This window comes from Ahaetulla prasina, chromosome 2, assembly GCF_028640845.1.
Source record: "Ahaetulla prasina isolate Xishuangbanna chromosome 2, ASM2864084v1, whole genome shotgun sequence".
NCBI classification, from domain to species: domain Eukaryota; kingdom Metazoa; phylum Chordata; class Lepidosauria; order Squamata; family Colubridae; genus Ahaetulla; species Ahaetulla prasina.
The window spans coordinates 54,190,963-54,210,472 of record NC_080540.1 but is presented as its reverse complement, the minus strand read 5'-3'; the positions used below and the strand labels follow the sequence as shown (position 1 = coordinate 54,210,472).

Genomic DNA, 19,510 nt, shown 5'->3' with positions numbered 1-19,510 from the left:
TGCGCTCATGTGTACAAAATTTTGGGGGATTCCCCCTTATGACCGATTGCAGGGATGGCAATGGCCCCTCCTCATCCATGTCCCCCCATTCTGACCCATAAAGTACCCACAGGCCTTGGGCATGCTTCTCACCCCACTGGTTCTGGTATAAGACAACAATTTTGTCTTCCCTGAAAGTGACCTGTACTTGTCCCCCACCATATGTCACAACCATAATAACGTTACTTCCCTGCAACCTTAAACTCAACCTCATCCATAAGACCAAATCCCCCAAGTCCATGGTTTTGCATTTATATTTTTGAGTTCTGGATTCATGCCCATACAGCTATAGGCATATGATGTTTTTTTCTCCCCTTTAGGCAATTGCAGTGAACATGTGATTGAGAGCATGGAACTAATATAGTATCAGTGATCTTCATAAGTTTTAACTGGAGCACTGAAATGGGGAATATTTAATGTTAAACACTGCTTTACTTGACCTACAAAACCAGTTCCTTTGTAGAAATCCAAATTTCTTTAATAGCCTTCAACTTAAGAGTCTTTTGTTTAAGGAATAGTTCTTTATTTGGGTCAGTTCTCTTAACACCTTCTTTAATTCAAGAATAAATTATTTGAAACTCAGGGGTGACCTTGGTTGAATTGCCAGGGAGAGAGAAGATAGCATGGGTAGAGAGGGGAAAAAATCTGAACTGCTCAGAGAAAAAATGCCATGAATTATTTACTTATCTTAAAATATTTTGTATTACATATCAAGTACTGCATATTCAGTGGTGACGGTAATAAAAGCTACATAATATACATTATTGATAAAAACATACCCCTCTATATCACATACTACTTAGTTGAAGGCTAAAAAAAATCATCAGCATAAGTTATGAAACACAAAAATAGTTAAAAAACGAACACTCACCACCTGCCTAAACGCCAACTAAAGTAATAAAATGTTTTATTTCTAGTGGATAATGGCGGGGGGGGGGGATGACACCACTACACAAAAAAGCTCTTACAGGTCAGCACCATCAAAAGTAAAATAAAAATAAAACCAGTATTATGTTTGATTTCACAAACCAAACACAATATATGTAGAGCCAGATACTAAATAAGTTGCTCTAGACTGCAAAATATTTTTAGTTTGCAAGCATATGGCTATTTTAATAAGAGGCAATGATCTTCCATGTATGACTTGCTGTTTATAAGGCAATGTAATATTCCTGCTCTTTGTTGTAATTAAATATTCAGCAAACATTACAGCAAGGATGGAAATGCTAAGACAGTGATGGTATCATAACTCAAAATGGCTGTCGAAGCAAACCAGTATACTATGCATGTCTTAGAAATGGATATAACACAGATCTGCTTTCCTGGAATATGTTTCATATATTGGACACAATCCAAAAAATTCAAATGTGCCCATGGTTTCCATAAACATCAAATGCTCATGCACACTTCACTATATAATCAAATATTGTATATTAATGCATCTTTCATTATTATTGGTAGTATTGAGAATATGCACTCATTTTGGCCTCATACTCACACAATAAAAACGTATTAACTTTCTAAAATACTGAATGAAGTTACTCTGCAATATCTGGAAGAACTTAAGTCTTACCTAAGTAATGTTAAGTCAAATGTAAGTTCTACATGTATTTACTATGGATTAAACCAACTCTAGTGTTTTATTTTGGTGTAAGCATACGGCTGAACTGCATTACTGTTTAGGTCTTTGCAAACAAATCATGCCATTTTTCAGTCTTAATACTTAACTGGCATGGATGGATCTTACTCTCCTTTTTTTGGTCGCTTCTATTTGTTGTTCTTGGCATTTCTTACAGACCATCTTTCCTTTCTTCTTCTCCTTCCACATCTTATGTAGCTCATACAAAGCCATGTGGCCTACGGTTGGTTAGTAGGCCATATGCTCAGATGAAGAGTGGATGAAACAAAGCCATAACATGTAGAGTTCTCACCCAATTCAAAGAGGTGCATATCATTTTAAGGCAAAGGCTATAGAGGTAGTCCTTGACTTATAAGTCCAATTGAGGCCAACATTTCTGTTGCTAAGCAAGACAGTTGTTCAGTGAGTTTGGCTCCATTTTATTACCTTTCTCACCATAGTTGTTAAGTGAATCACTGCAGTTATTAAGTTAGTAACACAGTTGTTAAGTGAATCTGGCTTCCCCATTGACTTTGCTTGTCAGAAGGTCAATCAATCAGAATAGAGCTGGAAGGAATTTTGGAGGTATTCTAATCCAACCTCCTACTCAAGCAGGAGATCCTATACCATTTCATATAGGTTGTTGTCCAGTCTTTTCTTAAAAGCTTCCAGTGATGAAGCCCCTAAAACTTCTGAAGGCAAGCTGTTCCACTGGTTAATTGACCTCACCGTTAGGAAGTTTCTTCTTAATTCCAGGTTGCTTCTCTGCTTGATTAGTTTCCATCCACCATTTCTTTTTTTTTTATAAATATTTTTTTTATTTCCATTTTCCAACATCATATTTATGTACAAACTATTATCCATCATTAATCATTAATTTTTATTTATTACTGATTCAGGCCTGCCCGATTGCCGCTTCCTTTCTTCACAACCTCCCTCTCTACCCTCTACTACTTTCCCTCCTTCATCTGCTTCACTTTACTACTTCCTCTCCTCCTTCTCCACTCCATCCACCATTTCTTGTCTTGCCTTCTGGTGCTTTGGAAAATAAGTTGACCCTTCTCTTCCTTGAGGCAGCCCCTCAAATATTGGAATACTACTATCATGACACCCCGTTCTTCTTTTCTCTAGATTGGCCATGCACAATTCCTCCAACCATTCTTCATATGTTTTAGTTTTCAGGCTTTTAATCATCTTAGTTACTCTTCTTCGCACTTTTCCCAAAGTCTCAACATCTTTCTTGTAATGTGGTGACCAAAACTGGATGCAGTATTCCAGGTGTGGTTGCAAAAGGTGATCACATGACTCCAGGACACTGCAGCAGTCATACATGCCAGTTGCCAAGTTCTGAATTTTGATCATGTGACCATGGGGATCCTGCAATGGTCATAAGTTAGAAAAATGGTCATGTCATTTCTATGGCATTGTAACTTTGTTCACTAAACAAATTATTGTAAATTGAGGGCTACCTGTAGTTTCTCTCTATGCCAGAGCTGCATCTTTAAGAAATGGGCCAAGCACAATGAAACTACATTTCATTTCATAAAAGTTAAACTCCATTCACTGAATGCAACTACAATCTAACTGTTCCCTCCTATATAATCCCTTTTCTGTCACATTAAAAATTCCAGGTTGAGGGCAACTTGTGAAGGGGTTGTGAGAGCCACATGCAATTCTTGCTTCCTTTCATGGTACCCGAGGTTATGAAATTTACATGAAAGAACTCTTAAAATGACAAAATGTCCTTCTCATTCCCATCTCCTTCCTTCCTTCCTTTTCTTCCTCCCTTCCTTCTTCTCATTCCTATCTACTTCCTTCCTCCGCACTCAGGAAAGGATGAGGGGAGGGGGAAGAGATTGGCACCACAGTTGTGGCTTTCCCACCTGGGATGGGATAGGGATGGTCCCCAGTGAAAGGGAAGCTGCATGGGCTCCAAGACCAGGCTGGCGAGCAGGCCATGGAGGTACTGGTGGTGGGCATGGCGCTGATTTATAAGTTGATGGCGGCCGACTGGCCTGAAACACAGTGAACCCGCTGGGCTTGCACACAGGAGGTGTCAAGTGACCAGGGGGCGGGGCTGAGGTGACTCCCTGCTGGCTCCAGAGCTTCCCCATGGATCTAAGGCTCACCGCATTCTGGCCCAGATGGTCGCCATCAAGTTATAGATGACTGCCTGGCAGGCCTGGGCCGGTCCTTCACTGTCTCCAGTGCAGCTCTGCGGGCCAGATGTAATCACATCGTGGGCCGGCTCTGGCCTGCGGACCTTGAGTTTGACACTCTTGGTTTAGATTGATTGATTGATTGATTGATTGATTGATTTAACAATATCTTATATTCCAACTCATCCCTATTAGATGATTCAAATTCCACTTTTTCCTTGGATCCACTCCACAGCCTTCACTGACCAATTTCAAGCACTGCATTATGTTCTTTTATGGATTTTGGCTTAGCACAATTGACGAACCCAGCTAGTGATGGATTATATATTATGCTTTCTTATCTGAGAAACCTACTGTTTCTTCAATAGACCTGCAGGGCAAAGCACACCCTGCTTCAGTACTAAGTTACGTCTCAACTTCAGCTTCTGGTAAATAGGATGTTTGCATGCTGATCCTGAAACCAAAGACATTGTCGGATTTGGAAGCCTGATCTGCTTGATCGGTTTATTGGTTAGCACTGTATCTAAGGAAATCCATCAAACTGGAGCAAAGCACGATTCATTTAAGTCTGCAAAGACAGCCACAAGATGGATGTAGTAAGGCCAAGACTGCGATTCGGTTCATAATTACCTAGAAGTAAATCGCCCTGTGTTTCAACAGTGCTGAGTAGCCGTGCCCTTTGAGGCCTTACAGGGAACGATCATCGGTCCCAAAAGATCGCGGAACCTGATTTTGCAGTAAAGCGCGGCTCCGCATACGGAGCAAGCAGCCTCAAAAGTTGGTTACAACAGGGGGATGAAAGGCATTCAGATGGGAAGTCTCCGTGGAGCGCGTAGAGTTTGATTAAGCCTCCCTTTTCCTCTCAAAACTTCACTCGAGGTCGCCAGGTTACAAGACCGTTCCGAGAGTGAACAATCTTGGAATGGCGATTTGAAGGAGAAAGAGACACCCCACCCCCCGCTCCCTTCTGGCCTTTTTCCCTCGGACGGCGCTGTGTCCCGAGTCACGGGTGTCACTCGACTTGCAAAAAAGAGGAGAACCGGCTCCCGGCGCACCCCAAAGCTTCCGCAGAGCTTTCCCTTCCGCCCCGTCTCGCCCTTGCGCGCACGCCGCCTCGGCCCGAACACTATTGCCCCGGCCCTCCCCTCGCAAGCGACTTCAAACGCCCCCGTAAGCCCACAATGTGTCAGTTGTTGCAAAATAAGGGGAAGGCGGGCCTTTTGGCTCGGTGCGTGACGCGGGGGCCAACTTCATTCAAGCCTGCCCGTCAGAAGGCGGCAGCTCTCCCGCGCGAGAGACGCTTAAACACCCTCAGCCGCTGCCTTCTCGGCAGCCCGCCTTAAGTTGGCCGGGAAGAGGAAGACGGCGCAACGCGAGCTCTTTGCGGCTCCCCCCACCCCGAGCTTCTCCTCCTCAGCCGCGGCGTTATACTACCTATATGCTAAACGGAGGAGGAGCCTGAGTTTTCCCTTCGCTTCCTCCGCTTCTCCTTTGCAAGCCTTTTTTCCGCGGAGGAGCTTCCGGCGCTCGGCTTTTATTTATCGATTTATTTATCGGCGTCTTTTTCTTCTTCTCTAGACAAATCTCTTCCCCCCCCCTCACGCTCCCCCTTCCTCGTCGAAGCCTACTTGGGTGCAGGTGACACACCCTCCTCGCTCCTCCCTTCCATTCACCCCGCTTCTCAGCGCCGGCGGCAGCGGCTCCCGAGCATTCCCAGCAGGTTCTCCCAGCCTTGCCTCCAAGCTGGCCCGAAGGCAAATGCTGGGGAATCGGCTGGCCGAAGGAGAGGGGAGAAACTGCCCTTCTTCTCTTTGCTGAGCTACTCTCTTTTTCCTCTCTCTCTCTCTCTCTCTTTCGCTCCTACGGAGTAGATCGGGCTCAGGGAGGGGGGAGGAGGAAAAAAAAAAAAGGAGGACGAGCGGCGGGAGTGCGCTTCGGGGGGAATCGGAGGCGAGAGCAGCGGGCGAAGGAGGAGGAAACGAAAATTCCGGCTCGCCCGCGCGGACTGAGCAACTGAGCAGAGCAGCGCTGTCCCCCAAAGATGTCATCTCAAGCAAAGTTCAAGAAAGACAAAGAGATTATCGCGGAATATGAAACTCAAGTGAAAGGTGAGTCTGGCTTTCCCCCTCCCCCTCCTCTCAAGCTTTCTCCCCTTTTCTTCTTCCTCCTCCTCCTCCTCCTCCGGTCCCTTCATTGTCCTGTATCTTATTCTACCTCTGTTCTCGCTGTGGGAAGGCACCGGGCACGGAGGAGGAAAGAGGGGGGGACTGGGGGGTGTCAGCGAAACGGGACTTGCCGATGCCCAGAGGTCGGGCGCTGTGTCGCGGGAAAGTGGGGGGGGGGGGAGGAAAGGCAGGGTAGTAAAAGCTGCATTGCAGTTGTGTGAATGGTGGCTCGGGGAGGGGAGGGGGGGCTCTCGGGTCATGAGCTCTTCTCGACGGCCAAGCCTCGCTCTCTCTCGCCGCCTTTTTCCTGGCTTGGGGGGAAAAAAAGCAAAAAAAAAAAAAAAAAAGGGCTGGTGCCGTCTTTTTGATGGAAGCCCCGTTTCAGGGCAGGCGTGGTAGTGGTGGTGCTGGTGTGGGGGGGCAGCCATCTGTGGTGCGTACACCATAGATTACGCCTGGAGGCTCGTTTTGCATCGAGCCTTTGCCGGAGACGTAGGCGTGTAGGGCTTGCATCTTCCCCCTATGGAGGCTGCTTGCAGAAAAAAGCGGCGGCTGGTGATGCCACATTAAACGCCGATGAAAGCCCGTGTGCCGAGGAGAGACTGGGAACTGTCCGCATTTTAAGGTTGCAGTCTTCAGAATCTGTGGCCTTTTCCCTCCCCGATTTGTGATCTTTGCTACGGGCTCTGAAAGTCATACAACACTGGGAATGGAAGTGCTGCTCCCGTGTGAGATTTTGAAGGGAGTGTTCTCTGCTACAGGGCATAAAGAGAGGGTGTATGTTGGGGAAACTAGTCTATCTGGCTGCATTCTGGTTTCAGTACCCCAAATACCTTCTTGGACTAAAGCTTGACTTAAATAGGTTGGCTGTAACCTACTATCAGTCACCTTTTTCCTTTTCCCTGTTATGCAACACTCTTGACACAGTAGAAAACCCACAAGATAGGCTCCTTTCTTGGTTTGGCTTTGCCGGTTTTGTTTTTGTTTTAAGGTAACATTTAAAAAAAGAAATACTTTTTCAGTATTCACTCCCCATCCATAGGTGAGACCCATTAGTAGCTTAAATGTAAGCATGGTGCTGAATCTGCTCCTTGCCCTTGAGTGTTTGCTGTAGAACTAGTGCAGTACAAGTGCTGCTTTCCTAATTCACAGATATTTTTTTTTTTTGCTGGAGTAATTTTGAAAGAATAGAGAAGGTTTAGTTTTGCATGCAAAAATTATGGAATGGGCAGTGCTTATGCAAAAGAGATTTCCAGATGGAGATGGGAGTGAGTCGGTTTGCAAAGTGATCTCACAACACTGTTTCAGAGTCCGGTGGTTGATGCTTAATGTAGGAATATTACTTAGTGTGGTAAACTATAACTTGCAAAACTGGGTGCATGCTTTCATCTGAATAATTCAGAATATTTTCACAAAAATTCAGAATTTAAGGCCTTGATATGCATGTAAGGTCCTGATAGAATCTACTGGGCAAGCTACCTGGTTATAATTTACTCGGCAAACTCAGGATGGTATATGAACCTTATACATGCCACCTGGAAGATTTGACACTAATTCTCAAGGTCTAAGTCACTTCTGAATTTCAGCTGTTTTGAAGCAATGCTTATCTTTGTACTAGAGTGTCTTTCTCCAAGCTGGGATGCTCTGGATAGTAATTAATTACTGAAATATTCAGCCACACGGATAGGGAATTATTGGAATTAGAATCCAAATTCTTCTGGTTACAAACTAGGTTTTTGATATAGATTTCTGACTCTCTGCTGAATGTAGTTCTATATTAATTCCCTGAGACACCAGAAGATAATTCTGGATTTACTGTTGTGCCTCTTGATTTAAGCAGAGGGGCGGTATTATATTTTCAAAAGCTAATAACCTCATACTATCATTCATAATTGTTCCTAGATATCCTGTAGTAGTTCCTTCAGGAAAATTCTTAATCTGCTCTGGCCAAAACAGGTCTTAGTGGTTGCTTTATAGACAAGTTACTCAGTGGCCTGCAATGTACTTTCCACAAATGTGTTTATATATTCCTCTCCTCTGTGGTCTATTTTACTTGTTGTATGTTTAATTCTGAGAAGAGAGACATATCCAATTTATAGTGTATTAGCAGAACACAATCGGAAATTCCACCTGACATTATTCAACCATTGAATAAAACTGTAGAATTTAGGATCAGTTTATCAGTATTAAGTATTCCTGAGCATATTTTAGGTGCTTTCAGTGAATCAGGTTGCAACTTGGAATAGTAAAGTAAGTGCCAGATTGAGGGAAAGAACTGCTGGCCTCTGTTTTTGTGTTCTGCATTTTGGTGACTGGATGCCATAACAGATTGTTCTGCATCACATATCATCTGATTGTGCATAATTTGGGCAATGTTTATATCACAGTGCTTTACGATTCAGTAGCCTAATGTAGCCTTTTTCCTTATTAATATTTGTCAGAGAGGAAAGAATTCCAAAAAGTACTTTTTTTCTTGCAGTAAATAATAATACTAAAATGTTTTTTTTTTTAGCAGGACAATGTGGGTATGAATGTACCCTTATTTCTGAGCAATTTTAGCAGACTTCATTTTCCTTTATTGTTGTTACTGAAGCTGATAGTTTTCCATGATGTGTGAAATGTGAGCTGAATTTAAAAAGAAAAGTATTCAAATTGGAGTTATTGAGACAATTGAGCCACAATCTTATTATGAAAGATAATTATGCTTCTTTCAAAAATTGATCCAGCCTCTTCTTGTCTGTGATCTATAGTAGTGATATCTTGTAGGAAGAGCAGATAAAAGCAAGATGGGATTTATACAGTGGTTGTAAATCATGATTTATAAGCCATACTAGTTGGCTTCACAGTCTACATTTAATCAAAGTCAAACAAATTACATGATTTTAGAGGAGTAACCAAAGAGGATTATTCTAATAGATGTTGAATATATATCAAGAACTTATTTTAAAAGTTATTAGTTATGTTTGTTGTGGATTGTTTTTTTTACTGTTTATTGATGCATTATAGAGTTGGTAGTTAGTTGTGAAGTCGTGTGCAATCCATCATGACCCCATGGACAAGGTTCCTCCAGGCTTCCCTGTCCTCTACCATCCCCCAGAGTCCATTTAAGCTCACACCAACTACTTCAGTGACTCCATCCAGCCACTCGTTCTCTGTCATCCCCTTCTTCTTTTGCTCTCAATCTTGGTATCTAGAATTGAATCAGTCTAGAACTGGTAGATTAAAGTATACAATTAAAGTATACAATATAAGTAAATTATGGGTTAGCCCAATGTGAAAACTCATTAAAAATGTGAAGACCTTAAATTATGCAACAAATTGTGGGCAGCTAAGATACATGATTTACATCTTCAATATAATATCTAGACTGCTGTATAAATATCCTTCATTCGTATTGACCACTCAACATGTAACTTCTCTCCATTTGTTCTCCAGACAAATGGATAGACAGCAGCTGTTGGTTCATTGTATTTGTGTTGCTTTCTCAGTTGACAAGAAAGAACGAGAAACAAATTGGCTTGTAGCTATCCTTGGCTGTCTCCAGATAAGGGCCTTAATTTGCATTATGCACTTATCATTTCAGAACTGCAACAGTGTTTTCACACAATAGCTTGGCTCTTATGTAGTTCGAAGCCAAGCTAAACAAACAGCATTAGAGAGATGTGTGAACCCTAGTCTGTGAGTTTCTGTTCACCATATCATTGCAAAGAAACCAGTTTTATGTCTAAGAAATGTTGTATGTGTAAAGAATAAAGACTAAATCCTAGTCAGGACTTCCAACTGCTTGACCTGCCCATAGTTTTTCGAATTACACCTGGTTATTTATTTTTGACCAGTGTAATAATTTCAGTTCTGTGGTAGATTATACAGTTTTATTAAAACTGTAAAAACAAAGTTCATTAGTTCAAGGTTGACTTAGCTTTCCATCCTTCTGAGGTTGGTAAGATGAGGACCCAGATTGTTGGGGGCAATATTGCTGACTCTGTAAACCACTTAGAGAGGACCGTAAAGCACTGTGAAGTGGTATATAAGTCTAAGTGCTATTGCTATTTACAACAGGGAAGAGAACTATAAAAGCATATAAAAGCCCTTAATCCAATAATACACTAGATTATCAAGATTTAGGATGTTGAGACTCCAAAAAAGTGACTTCATCTGATTAGCAGGGAATCTGTGAATACTTTTGCCTTCTCCCCACCAGCTTTACTTACAGATTTAAGAAGGAAGATCTTAGAAACTTTCTTTATGCCACGGAAAATAGCAATTTGGATAGTAAGTTTTTAGAATGATGTAATACAATCATTCCCTCTGATAAGGGGTAAGAGATCTAGATCCACTGGATTGTAAAAATGGCCAGGTTTAGTTAGGTGGTGTTGTGGTCTGCCAGCAACCTGCCGAGCTGGCAGCCGAGTCGGACAGTGATGAGGCTGAAGAAGAACATGGGCCAGTCCTGGAGGCTGGGGAAGGCCTGGATGAGGGCTCTGTGTCAGAGGCAGAGATGGGCCAAGGCCCTCTGGGAGTGATGTGCAGATTCCGTAGCCTCCAGAGGCTGACAGTAGTAAGGCAGAGGAACAGGAGGAGCCTGTTCCTAATGCACCCATGAGAACAGCTGCCAGAAGGCAAGAGCAGCTAAAGCAAAAAAGACGACTTGGAAGTAAGGCCAGGAGATAATTGGCCCCTCCCATAAGGCTTAAAAGACCAGCAACGGGTCTTGGGCGCTTTGTCGGAAAACAACATTGATAGACTTGCTCCTTGTCTTGCTGCATTTATTTCTTGTCAGCGCTTTCTGCTTTTGAACTTTTGCCAAGAAAAGCATTTGGCAGTTTGCCTAATTAGACCAAGGTTGGTGATAAGACTGAAGAATTGTGTTATGAAGAATTTGTTTTGGTTTAGTGTGGACTATTCTAATAAAGTCTGTTTGTTTTTGAACTGATTGCATTTAATACTACCCACTTGGGCCTGGGTCACAACAGGTGGCTATAGAAATTAAATAAACAAACTGGCTATGATGGTCTCAGTAATTATTGGGACACTGGGTCCCATATAAAAAAAAAACTTGGACACCATTATTAATCTGCGCATTGAGAAAATTTCCACGTCAGTTGCAAAAGGCCACATTGTTTCAACACCAGCTAAAGCAGGGGACCCCAACCTGTGCTTGCCAGCCACTCATGCAAAACCATCCCCTCTTCTCCTTCCCCCACTCCACTGGTCCACAAAGCCAGAAACCTTTGGGAATTCTGAGCTAAAGAATGGGCAGCTGGGACTTTGCATTGTTGTGAAAGATAATAATTACTCATTCATACTTATTTATACATCCACCCGTCTTACAATCAAGTGGCTCTATAATAATATCAATTATAATAATAATAATGGCAGAGAGAACTCTGTAATTAAGACAAGGCTTAGTTCATGCTTAATATCAAAACAAATATTTGTGATGGGATGTGTGGATGACCTTGGGGGACAAGGGAAAGAGATGCTGGAAACAACCAGCCAAGATAGGCTAGATCCCCCCACCCCCGCTCTCCAGCTTGATTGTCAGAGAAAATTTTTTAGGAAGGACCCACTCTTGGAGGTTATAGGAGGAGTCCCTCCTTGCTAGCAATAGATTAAATGAGATGATCAAATGCTTTCCTGTGACTTTGAGATAGTAAAAAAGTTAATTAGTTTTCAGTGCTCACAAGCTCATGCTATTTTTTTTTCTTTAAAAGGTGAAACTAAATATCAGGAGTGGGAACAATTAAAGTAATAGTTACATAATGTTTCTAGCCTGTGGAGTTGCAAACCTTTGCCCCCAAATTACAGTGTAGCTGATAATTCCAGTGTAAAATAGAGGAACACTTGTGCAGGGAAGCTTTAATTGTTTTCTTGAAAGGGCACATTTTGCTCTTATTCATTTATTTCCTGGCATACACATAATCAGATGTTTTAGTGTGGATTCACCCAAACTTATAAACAAGTGATAATCTAATACAAATCAATTTGTACAATCAAGTACAGTTCTTTTCAGAAGGCAGTTTGTTTAGTTCAAATGGGAGGTAAGCAGGGATGAAATGCTCCCGGTTTAGACCGGATCACTTGATCCGGTAGCGATGGCAGCGGGTGGCAGGAGGCTCCACCCACTCACCTGGATGTTATCATGGACACTCTGCGCATGTGTGCACTCCCAATAGCAAACCAGAAGCGAAGGTAAATGAAACCTACTACTGGTGGGCTGGACTTGGATTGCTTGTGGCAACATAGTGACACTAAGCTGATGATGCGCTTAACTCCACCCTGACTCAGCTCTGCCTGCTCTTCTCTTACTCTGGGTTCATATTTGTGCTACTAAGTGATTTGTTTTAATCTTGGGTTAAATTATGACTCATATGATACCTAAGATATTAAGTCTTATTATGATGTATAACATTACATAACAAATAATGATAGTTTAGGGATTGCCTTGTTTAGCAACAATTTGCAGTTACAATAGTGATGAAAAAGTGATTTTATGACCAATCCTTGCGTTCACGACCTCTTCATGTCTGTAAAGCAAAGGAAAACTGAAGATTATAAACCCAAAGGAGAAGTGAGAGTCATATGTTCTGTGGCTTTCAGATGATACCCAGACATCACAAATGCATCAAACAGGCATTCTGTTCTGTCCCCCCCAACCTCAGTCTGGGAGACATGTGAACTGACTCAATTAGCCAGCAATTTAGTCCATGGCAGCTATCAGCTCTGGCAGCAGACCAGCAAACGTCTGCCAAGGTTTTCTTTATCTTCCCTGATGCTGGAGTCACAGAAGCTCGTTACCGGAGCAACCAGGAAGTCAGGAACAAACAGTAATCCAGGCCAAATGCTCAGTCAAATAGTTCAGCTCAAATTTTCTTCAGTCAGTTTGTTTTGTCCGTCATGAAGTAGTAGAGCAGCCCCTCCTGCTTTTATACCCTGTGGGGTGTGGCTCCGTGACTCAACACTCTCTAGGTTTGCCCCACCTCTTCTTTTGTTGGTCCCGCCTCTCTTGTCTACACAAACTGGCATCTAACCAGGACTGATTGTCCACAGCTGGGTCTGGAAGCGTCGTCTGGGCAGGGGGAGATACAGGTGACATAGGCCTCGTCACCTCCTCCACCTGACCTGCCTCTGGCTCCTGGAGCTGAGCCAGAGAGGCCGGCCCTGCAGAGGGGAGCTCCGATGGCCCTTCCCCCTCACTCTCTGAGTCACTTTCTGGCAGGGGGCCAGGCCCGTGTGTGTGTGTGTGCTGGAGCCACAACACATTCCTTCTTATACCTTGGTTCATGTGGGATGGAAATTGAAATCAAAACTAATAATCGGTTTCAAATTCCTGTATATGCTGAATGGAAATAACAATTGGTCCAGACTTTGTGGTAGGTTTGTTCTCATTTGTTCCCATTAACTGTTTTGGTTTAACTTGTTTTAGGTCAAATCTATGCAGAAATATTGAAAATTCAAAAGGGTTCACAAACTTTTAAGCACCACTACACATATTGTTTCTATTGCCTTGAAACAGAGGCATTTTATGATCTTGGGGTCAAAATCAGAGCGCTTTAGAATATGCCCTGTAGAATGGATAAGAGCCAACATAGCAGTCTAGTTTATGGTCTTGGAGGCGTTTAACAAGGCTGTGACAAATATGATGATAATCATCAGCTTTTTGATCTGTTTGTGTTGGGAACATACGTGAAGCTAAATAATGGTGTATAATAACCATTAGATGCTATACAGATAATCCTCAACTTACAACCACAATTGGGACTGGAATTTTGGTTGCTAAGCAACAAAACACTGCTTTACAAAGAGTTCCTGCGTAGAGCTGGGGCTGGTTTTGTGGTCTAAGAAAGAGGCTACTTCCCATTTTTTTTGCAGTGCAAGGCCAGCCCCATAAGGTCCAGAAACATGGCAGAAAGAGGTGATTTGGTATACTCTGTCCTGTTTTGAGCTCCCCCCCAGTTTTTTTTTCTGTGTGAAGCCAGCTTATTATGGCCGGGCATGCCTCATCAGCAGGGGACAGCAAGAAATTGCAAAGGCGAGCTGATGTGGTTGAGTGCTGTCCGGCAGGGAGCAAAAGGTCATAGATGTGGGTAGAGATGAGTGGCGGGGGAAACTTCAGGGCCCCTGCAATTATAAGTACTGCCCATCATCTGGATTTTGTTCACATGACCACAGGAATGCTGCAGTGGCCTTAACTTCTGGCATTGATCATAAATCTCTTTGTTCAGCGTTGTCATAACTTTGAATGGTCACTGAATGAATGGATGTAAGTCAAGGACTGCCTGTCCTAAAAAATACTGCTATGCAGAATTAGATCCCATACATAAAGAGACCCAGATGAGATCCTAAATGCAAAAAAGAACAGGTATGGAACATCCTTTCTGAGGGATTTTATGGAAGTCTTTTTCAACATAAATAAAACAGTGATAAACCAAAAGTATAGTACTGAATGTGAACTGGATAAGCTAATTTTTAATTTATATGTGGCCTGTACTGACTTGAGATTTAGTCATGGGTTGAGCAACTGAGTGGCTGCAAGTTGTCTCAATATTAATAGATGAGATGGGAACAATGTAATTGAGAGCAAATTAGTCTTTTTGTACTGCATAATTCATTGCTCTGGTTTGTAAGTCTTAGAGAAATTGTTAATTTAACCCCTTTACTGTAGGGATAATTTTGATTTTATGTATTGATTTAAGAGGATGCTACCGTTTTTGATAAACAGTGAATTTTGTATATTTATATAATAAGAGTGTGTGCCACCTCTGGCATGCCTGCCATAGGTTCGCCATCACAGGCCTAGGTACATATTAAAATGAGTGAGGGAGCAGGAGGTGGATTGGAGAAATGAATTTGCTACCTAACTAGTCCATTATTATTGTAATTCGCTTAGTTGGCTCTGGTCTTTAGAAGTGTAACTTGATTTCCAAAAATTATATGTTCCTTCCCATGTGCAATTCTAATTTACTACTTCCAGGTAGTTACATGATGTACATAGAAAATAAAGCAAAAGATATTAAAATATACTCTTTGCATCATTAAGGCTGTTGACAGTTACACCGACAAAGCAAAATCAGCATGTATTGTACTTTGACTGCATTCGTTTAGAAAAAATAAAAATCAGCTTTCAGTAGAGAAAAATCAAATACTTCTGATCCATTTGAAAGTTTGATTTGCCATGGTTGCTAACACATAGAGAGATTTGCTTGATTTTGGCTTAATATCTAACCCAGGCTTTGTAATTTGTAAATTAAGGTTTATGGTTTTAATATGCCACTGTGAACCCACTCAGCTGTCTTAAACATTGAACTAAGGCTCAACACGGCATATATCTTATTGTTTGAACATAGCTTGTGATTTGTAACTGCATTTGCAAATGACTTTCATTTCAAAATCTTTGAGATGATTGTTGAATGAAGCAGAAGCCATGTCTGGCTCTTAGATAAGTCATGCTTGCTTATCATCACTAGAAATTGTGGTTATGGCAAACCGCCTATGCTGTACTCCTAAGCACATCAGTAATCCACTTATCTCACCCTTGTACTGTATATCTGAGTCCTGGCTTTCCAGGATCTTGGGCAGAGGATTATACTAGCATGAGATTTTCTGAGTGTCTGGGGCATGAATTGCAAGTGTATTTTTTTTTATGAGCAAATCTTGTCATGGGTTGCAGAACTGAGTTGCTGCTACAAGCTGGCTCAGTATTAATAGATGGGTTGGGAACAATGTGATTGGGAGCAAGTTAATCTTTTTGTACTGCATTGCTCTGATTTATAAGCCTTAAATTGTTAATTTAACGCCTTTAGAATGGTGTAGGGATATTCTTTTACCCATCCGTTTAAGAGGATTTAAAGAGTTTTTGATAAGCAAAAGGATTGTTTAACCTTAAAAATTATATAAATAATAAGCGGGATATAACCTAATAATCTACTGTCCAACCAATTGTGTGTTGGCATGAATTTGTATTTTTTTAAAAATAAGCTGTTCAGTAGTTTTGTACTGATACCATGAAGTGTGATGTAAATAATAATATAAATGCTGGACTGTGAAGAAGTGCATTTGATTCTGTTGCAAGGGTACAAGTGAAAGCATGATAATATTATATGAGCCAATAATGTTAATGTTAAATGTGCCTAAACGTATTTACTTATTCCTTTCTTTTTCTTTCTTTTTTCTACATAGCTTGTTCAGAAATGTTTCACTCCCCATTTTAGCTTTGGAACAACTGGTCTGTGAATTGAGCTTCCTCTGAGAGGGACCAGCCCCAAATCAGGCCATTGAATTTCATGGCCTTTCCCTAACCTGGCCCCTTAGACATAAGGAATCAGCACCCCATAATGTAGCATAGCACATCTGCAGGGCATTAGACTAAAGAAAGCTGCTTTAGAACAACTGGTAACTATAGGGAAGAAATAGACAGCTCATTTTAAGAGTTTGAAAGGTATAGACGTACTTCTTATGTACCAAATTGAAATGGCAGGAGAGTAACTGAGACAGAATCATGTTATGAAACATTTGAAAAAGAAGTGGGATATTGGTGTAAAGCCAATAAAATCTGAGCCAATAAAACTGAGAGTTGGAATCTCTTTTCAGATAGTTGATCTATAAACTGTGTATGGTAACTCTGTTAGTGTATCAATGATGAAGAAACTTTAAAGTAAATTGATTGGATGGGTTGAGTCTTTCCCAGAATATGCACTGAGAATAAATTCAGGGCGATAATAATTCGGAACAATAATTCAGAATCAGATTTTCCTGCTTTTGTCGTAATCAGGATATTGTAGTCCAGGAACTGCTGTTGAATGGAGGGCAGGAGCACTGATTTGTGCAATTTTTCCCATCTGCTGTTTTTCAGATGTATCAGGGGCACAACAACCAGAATATGCATTTGGAATGTTTTGAAATAATAAACCAAGAAATTTGGAAGGCAGACCGTTGGAGAAGAGGACTGGTTTGTGTCTAAGTAACCCCATGCATTTTGAGCAAAGAAACAATAAGGCTCTTTCCAATAGCATGTAGCTATTAGCCTTGAACATCAATCTTCACATGCAACTCATCAGTCATTACAGTGTGTGGAGTGTCCTGCTCTGCGAGTCTTGCAGGTGACATGGGTAATGGGCTGGAGGAGGATTAATCTATCTAGTCATGAAAGAGTGAAAGTGCTGGTCTGCCTGAGAGATTTAATTCTTCCTTGGATCAAGACTGTAGTTGCCTTCTCCTTTCCCTACCTCTTTTCTTCTTTCTTCAACAAACAAGAATGGACTATTATTCCACTCAACTTTTGTTTAAGGTGTAGTCCTGCCTATCCATTTAGCTACAAGCAAATTACAGGTAGCCATGATGTGTTCTAATGGGAGTGCGTAGGATCTTCTTCTAAAGGGTGACTTTCTGATGGAATATTTTGTTTTACTTGTTAGATTTGTATCTTGCACGCCTGTAGAAAATCTTATGCTGCTTTATGAAATTATTTTGAATTCAAAATTATTTGAAATACGCAAGGAAGGGTTAACTATATTGCCTTTAAAGAATACACACAGTTTAAAAAAGATACTGCAGTTTGTGTGTGGTTTTTTTTATGTTTATGGTTTGATTTTCTTTTATTATTGACTTTTTATCATACTGAAGCTTTCCAGACATCTGTGACATCATGATTGGCTAATATTCTATTTACATGTAGACCTATAGCTTAAATAATAAAAGTAGCAGCTGGCACTGAAGCTGAATAGCACACTCTTTGTCCTTTTGTATAATTTACATATGAGCAAGAAGCTATAATCCTGAATCTTGAGGTACATTTGCTAAAAGTACTATTATTAAATGACCATTTTCCCTCTGTTGATATGTGTGTCATCATACCTAGGTTTTCATGAGTTTGATTTAAACACAATATAGCCTATATGAGAACATTTGACAAATAAATGAAGGAAGCTTGGTTTTAAAAACAAATAAGCAGTACCATCTAGGAGGCTGTGAGCTAGGGTGCAATTTTTTACCATCTGTAATAAAGATTAATTGCTTCCTCTAATGGAAACAAATTAAATCTATCATAGGTGTTTCCTCTTAAACTAACATACACAACAACCTTTGCATGTCAGTCAGGGGAGTTCAACTAAGTCAGCAGGTTTTTGGAAATGCTCCCTTTGTATTAATCTTTGGGTTAGTGGATGACTAGATAGAAATTAAAATGGTCTAGAAAGTGTTTTTTTTTCCATTCAGCAGTTGGAAGACATTGGCTATCACAGCTGGCACTGCAGAAAACCAACTGAAAATGTGTTTATTTCTATGCAAGACTGAACTCTAGGAGCAAACTCTATGGCATTAGTGCATGTTTATTCATTTAACAATTCAACAATAAAGTAATTTATCTAAGCTCAAGAACATTATTAGGGTGGAAGAATTATGTTATGGATTAAACCAGGGATGGACACTCTGTAACTAGGGCTTGCACATCATTCTGAAGAGGCTGAAGGCTTTGGTGGAAGACCATATTGAAGACTTTGGAGGCAAACCATATTAAGTGGATGAAGTTAAAGTGTTTCAGATTTTTCATTTCTGCAAAAGACCCATTCCATATATCAGTGATGGTGAACTTTTTTGCTGTCACGTGCCAAAAGCATGGGGAGCATGGGGGGGGGGGTTACGTGCTCGCGTGCCCATACCCATAATTCAATGTGCCCCACTCCCCTGTGCATGTGCACATGACCCTTCCACACTCCCCCTGCTTTTGGCATGTGATGGCATGGTGGGCCCGGTAGGCCCATTTTTCACTCTCCCCAGGCTCCTAGAAAGGCTCTTTCCCACCCCGCCAAAGGCCCTCCAGAGGCTGGAAACAGTCCATTTGCAGACTTCCAGTGGGCGTGGAAGGCCTAAAAATCAGCTGGCCGGCGAGTGCATGTGTGCCAGAGTTGAACTAAGGCAATGCTCGCGTGCCTACCGATGTGGCTCTGTGTACCACCTTTGGCACGCATGCCATAGGTTTGCCATCACGGCCATATTATTCCATTCCATGCCATGCCATGCCATGCCATGCCATGCCATGCCATGCCATGCCATGCCATTCCATATACCTTCCTGGGTTAGATGCCAAAAGTGTCTAAATAAGGAGTCTTACAGTGTGGTAACAGATGTGCTTCATTTGGTTTTAGATAAACGTGTTGCATGAACTCAGCTATTGTGGTTTGGAAACCAGTCTTTATGATTTGTTGCATTCACTTGAAGATAAAAAAAATCTGAAGATTTTTCAACCTGGTCTCTTTTTAAGACTTCTCCTTGCTTTTTCTGTTGAGAAGGAGGTGGACTTCTGGGAAGAGGAGCGTTGGTATCTTCTCAATATGAAAGATGTTTCCATATCTTTTCCTGTAGCTTTAATTGTAAGGGGAGAAAATGTGTTCTCTGTTTTGAGTAAGGCCAACTTTTTCCTAAACCACTTCCCTTCTTTCCTGAGTACAGATATAATTGCTGCTTTTCAGCATGCTATTTAAACTTTCGTGCATCACTTCTTTTAAAAAAATAAAACAATTCTGGATTTTACT

At 41.4% G+C, this 19,510-nt stretch overlaps 1 protein-coding gene and 1 long non-coding RNA gene across 4 annotated transcripts; one reads left to right on the top strand and one right to left on the bottom strand.

The window, feature by feature from the left end:
- Positions 1 to 230: 230 nt before the first annotated feature.
- LOC131189910 (uncharacterized) lies at positions 231 to 5,864 on the bottom strand. 3 transcript variants are annotated; one of them, XR_009153159.1, is made up of 2 exons: positions 5,251 to 5,385; positions 231 to 3,034 (listed from the first exon to the last, which is right to left on the bottom strand). XR_009153159.1 is itself a non-coding variant. In XM_058166537.1 (2 exons), exons 1-2 carry the CDS (start codon positions 5,862 to 5,864, stop codon positions 2,639 to 2,641), a joined length of 816 nt encoding a protein of 271 aa, XP_058022520.1. In that variant the 3' UTR covers positions 231 to 2,638. The 3 variants fall into 3 exon arrangements, 1 of the variants encoding a protein (XP_058022520.1); XR_009153158.1 differs by lacking the exon at positions 5,251 to 5,385 and adding an exon at positions 4,447 to 4,767; XM_058166537.1 differs by lacking the exon at positions 5,251 to 5,385 and adding an exon at positions 5,445 to 5,864.
- LOC131189911 (uncharacterized) lies at positions 5,789 to 17,706 on the top strand. The gene is made up of 2 exons (XR_009153160.1): positions 5,789 to 5,924; positions 16,834 to 17,706. It is a non-coding gene; the product is annotated as an uncharacterized LOC131189911 (long non-coding RNA).
- Positions 17,707 to 19,510: the final 1,804 nt, after the last annotated feature.

Bases quoted from the DNA above. Each gene is read 5' to 3' on its own strand.
- LOC131189910 (XM_058166537.1), bottom strand. From the start codon at position 5,864: ATGACATCTTTGGGGGACAGCGCTGCTCTGCTCAGTTGCTCAGTCCGC. The intron at 3,035-5,444 runs GTAGGCTTCGAC...TGACCATTGCAG, and splicing joins GGTGTGTCACCTGCACCCAA to GATCCCCATGGTCACATGAT.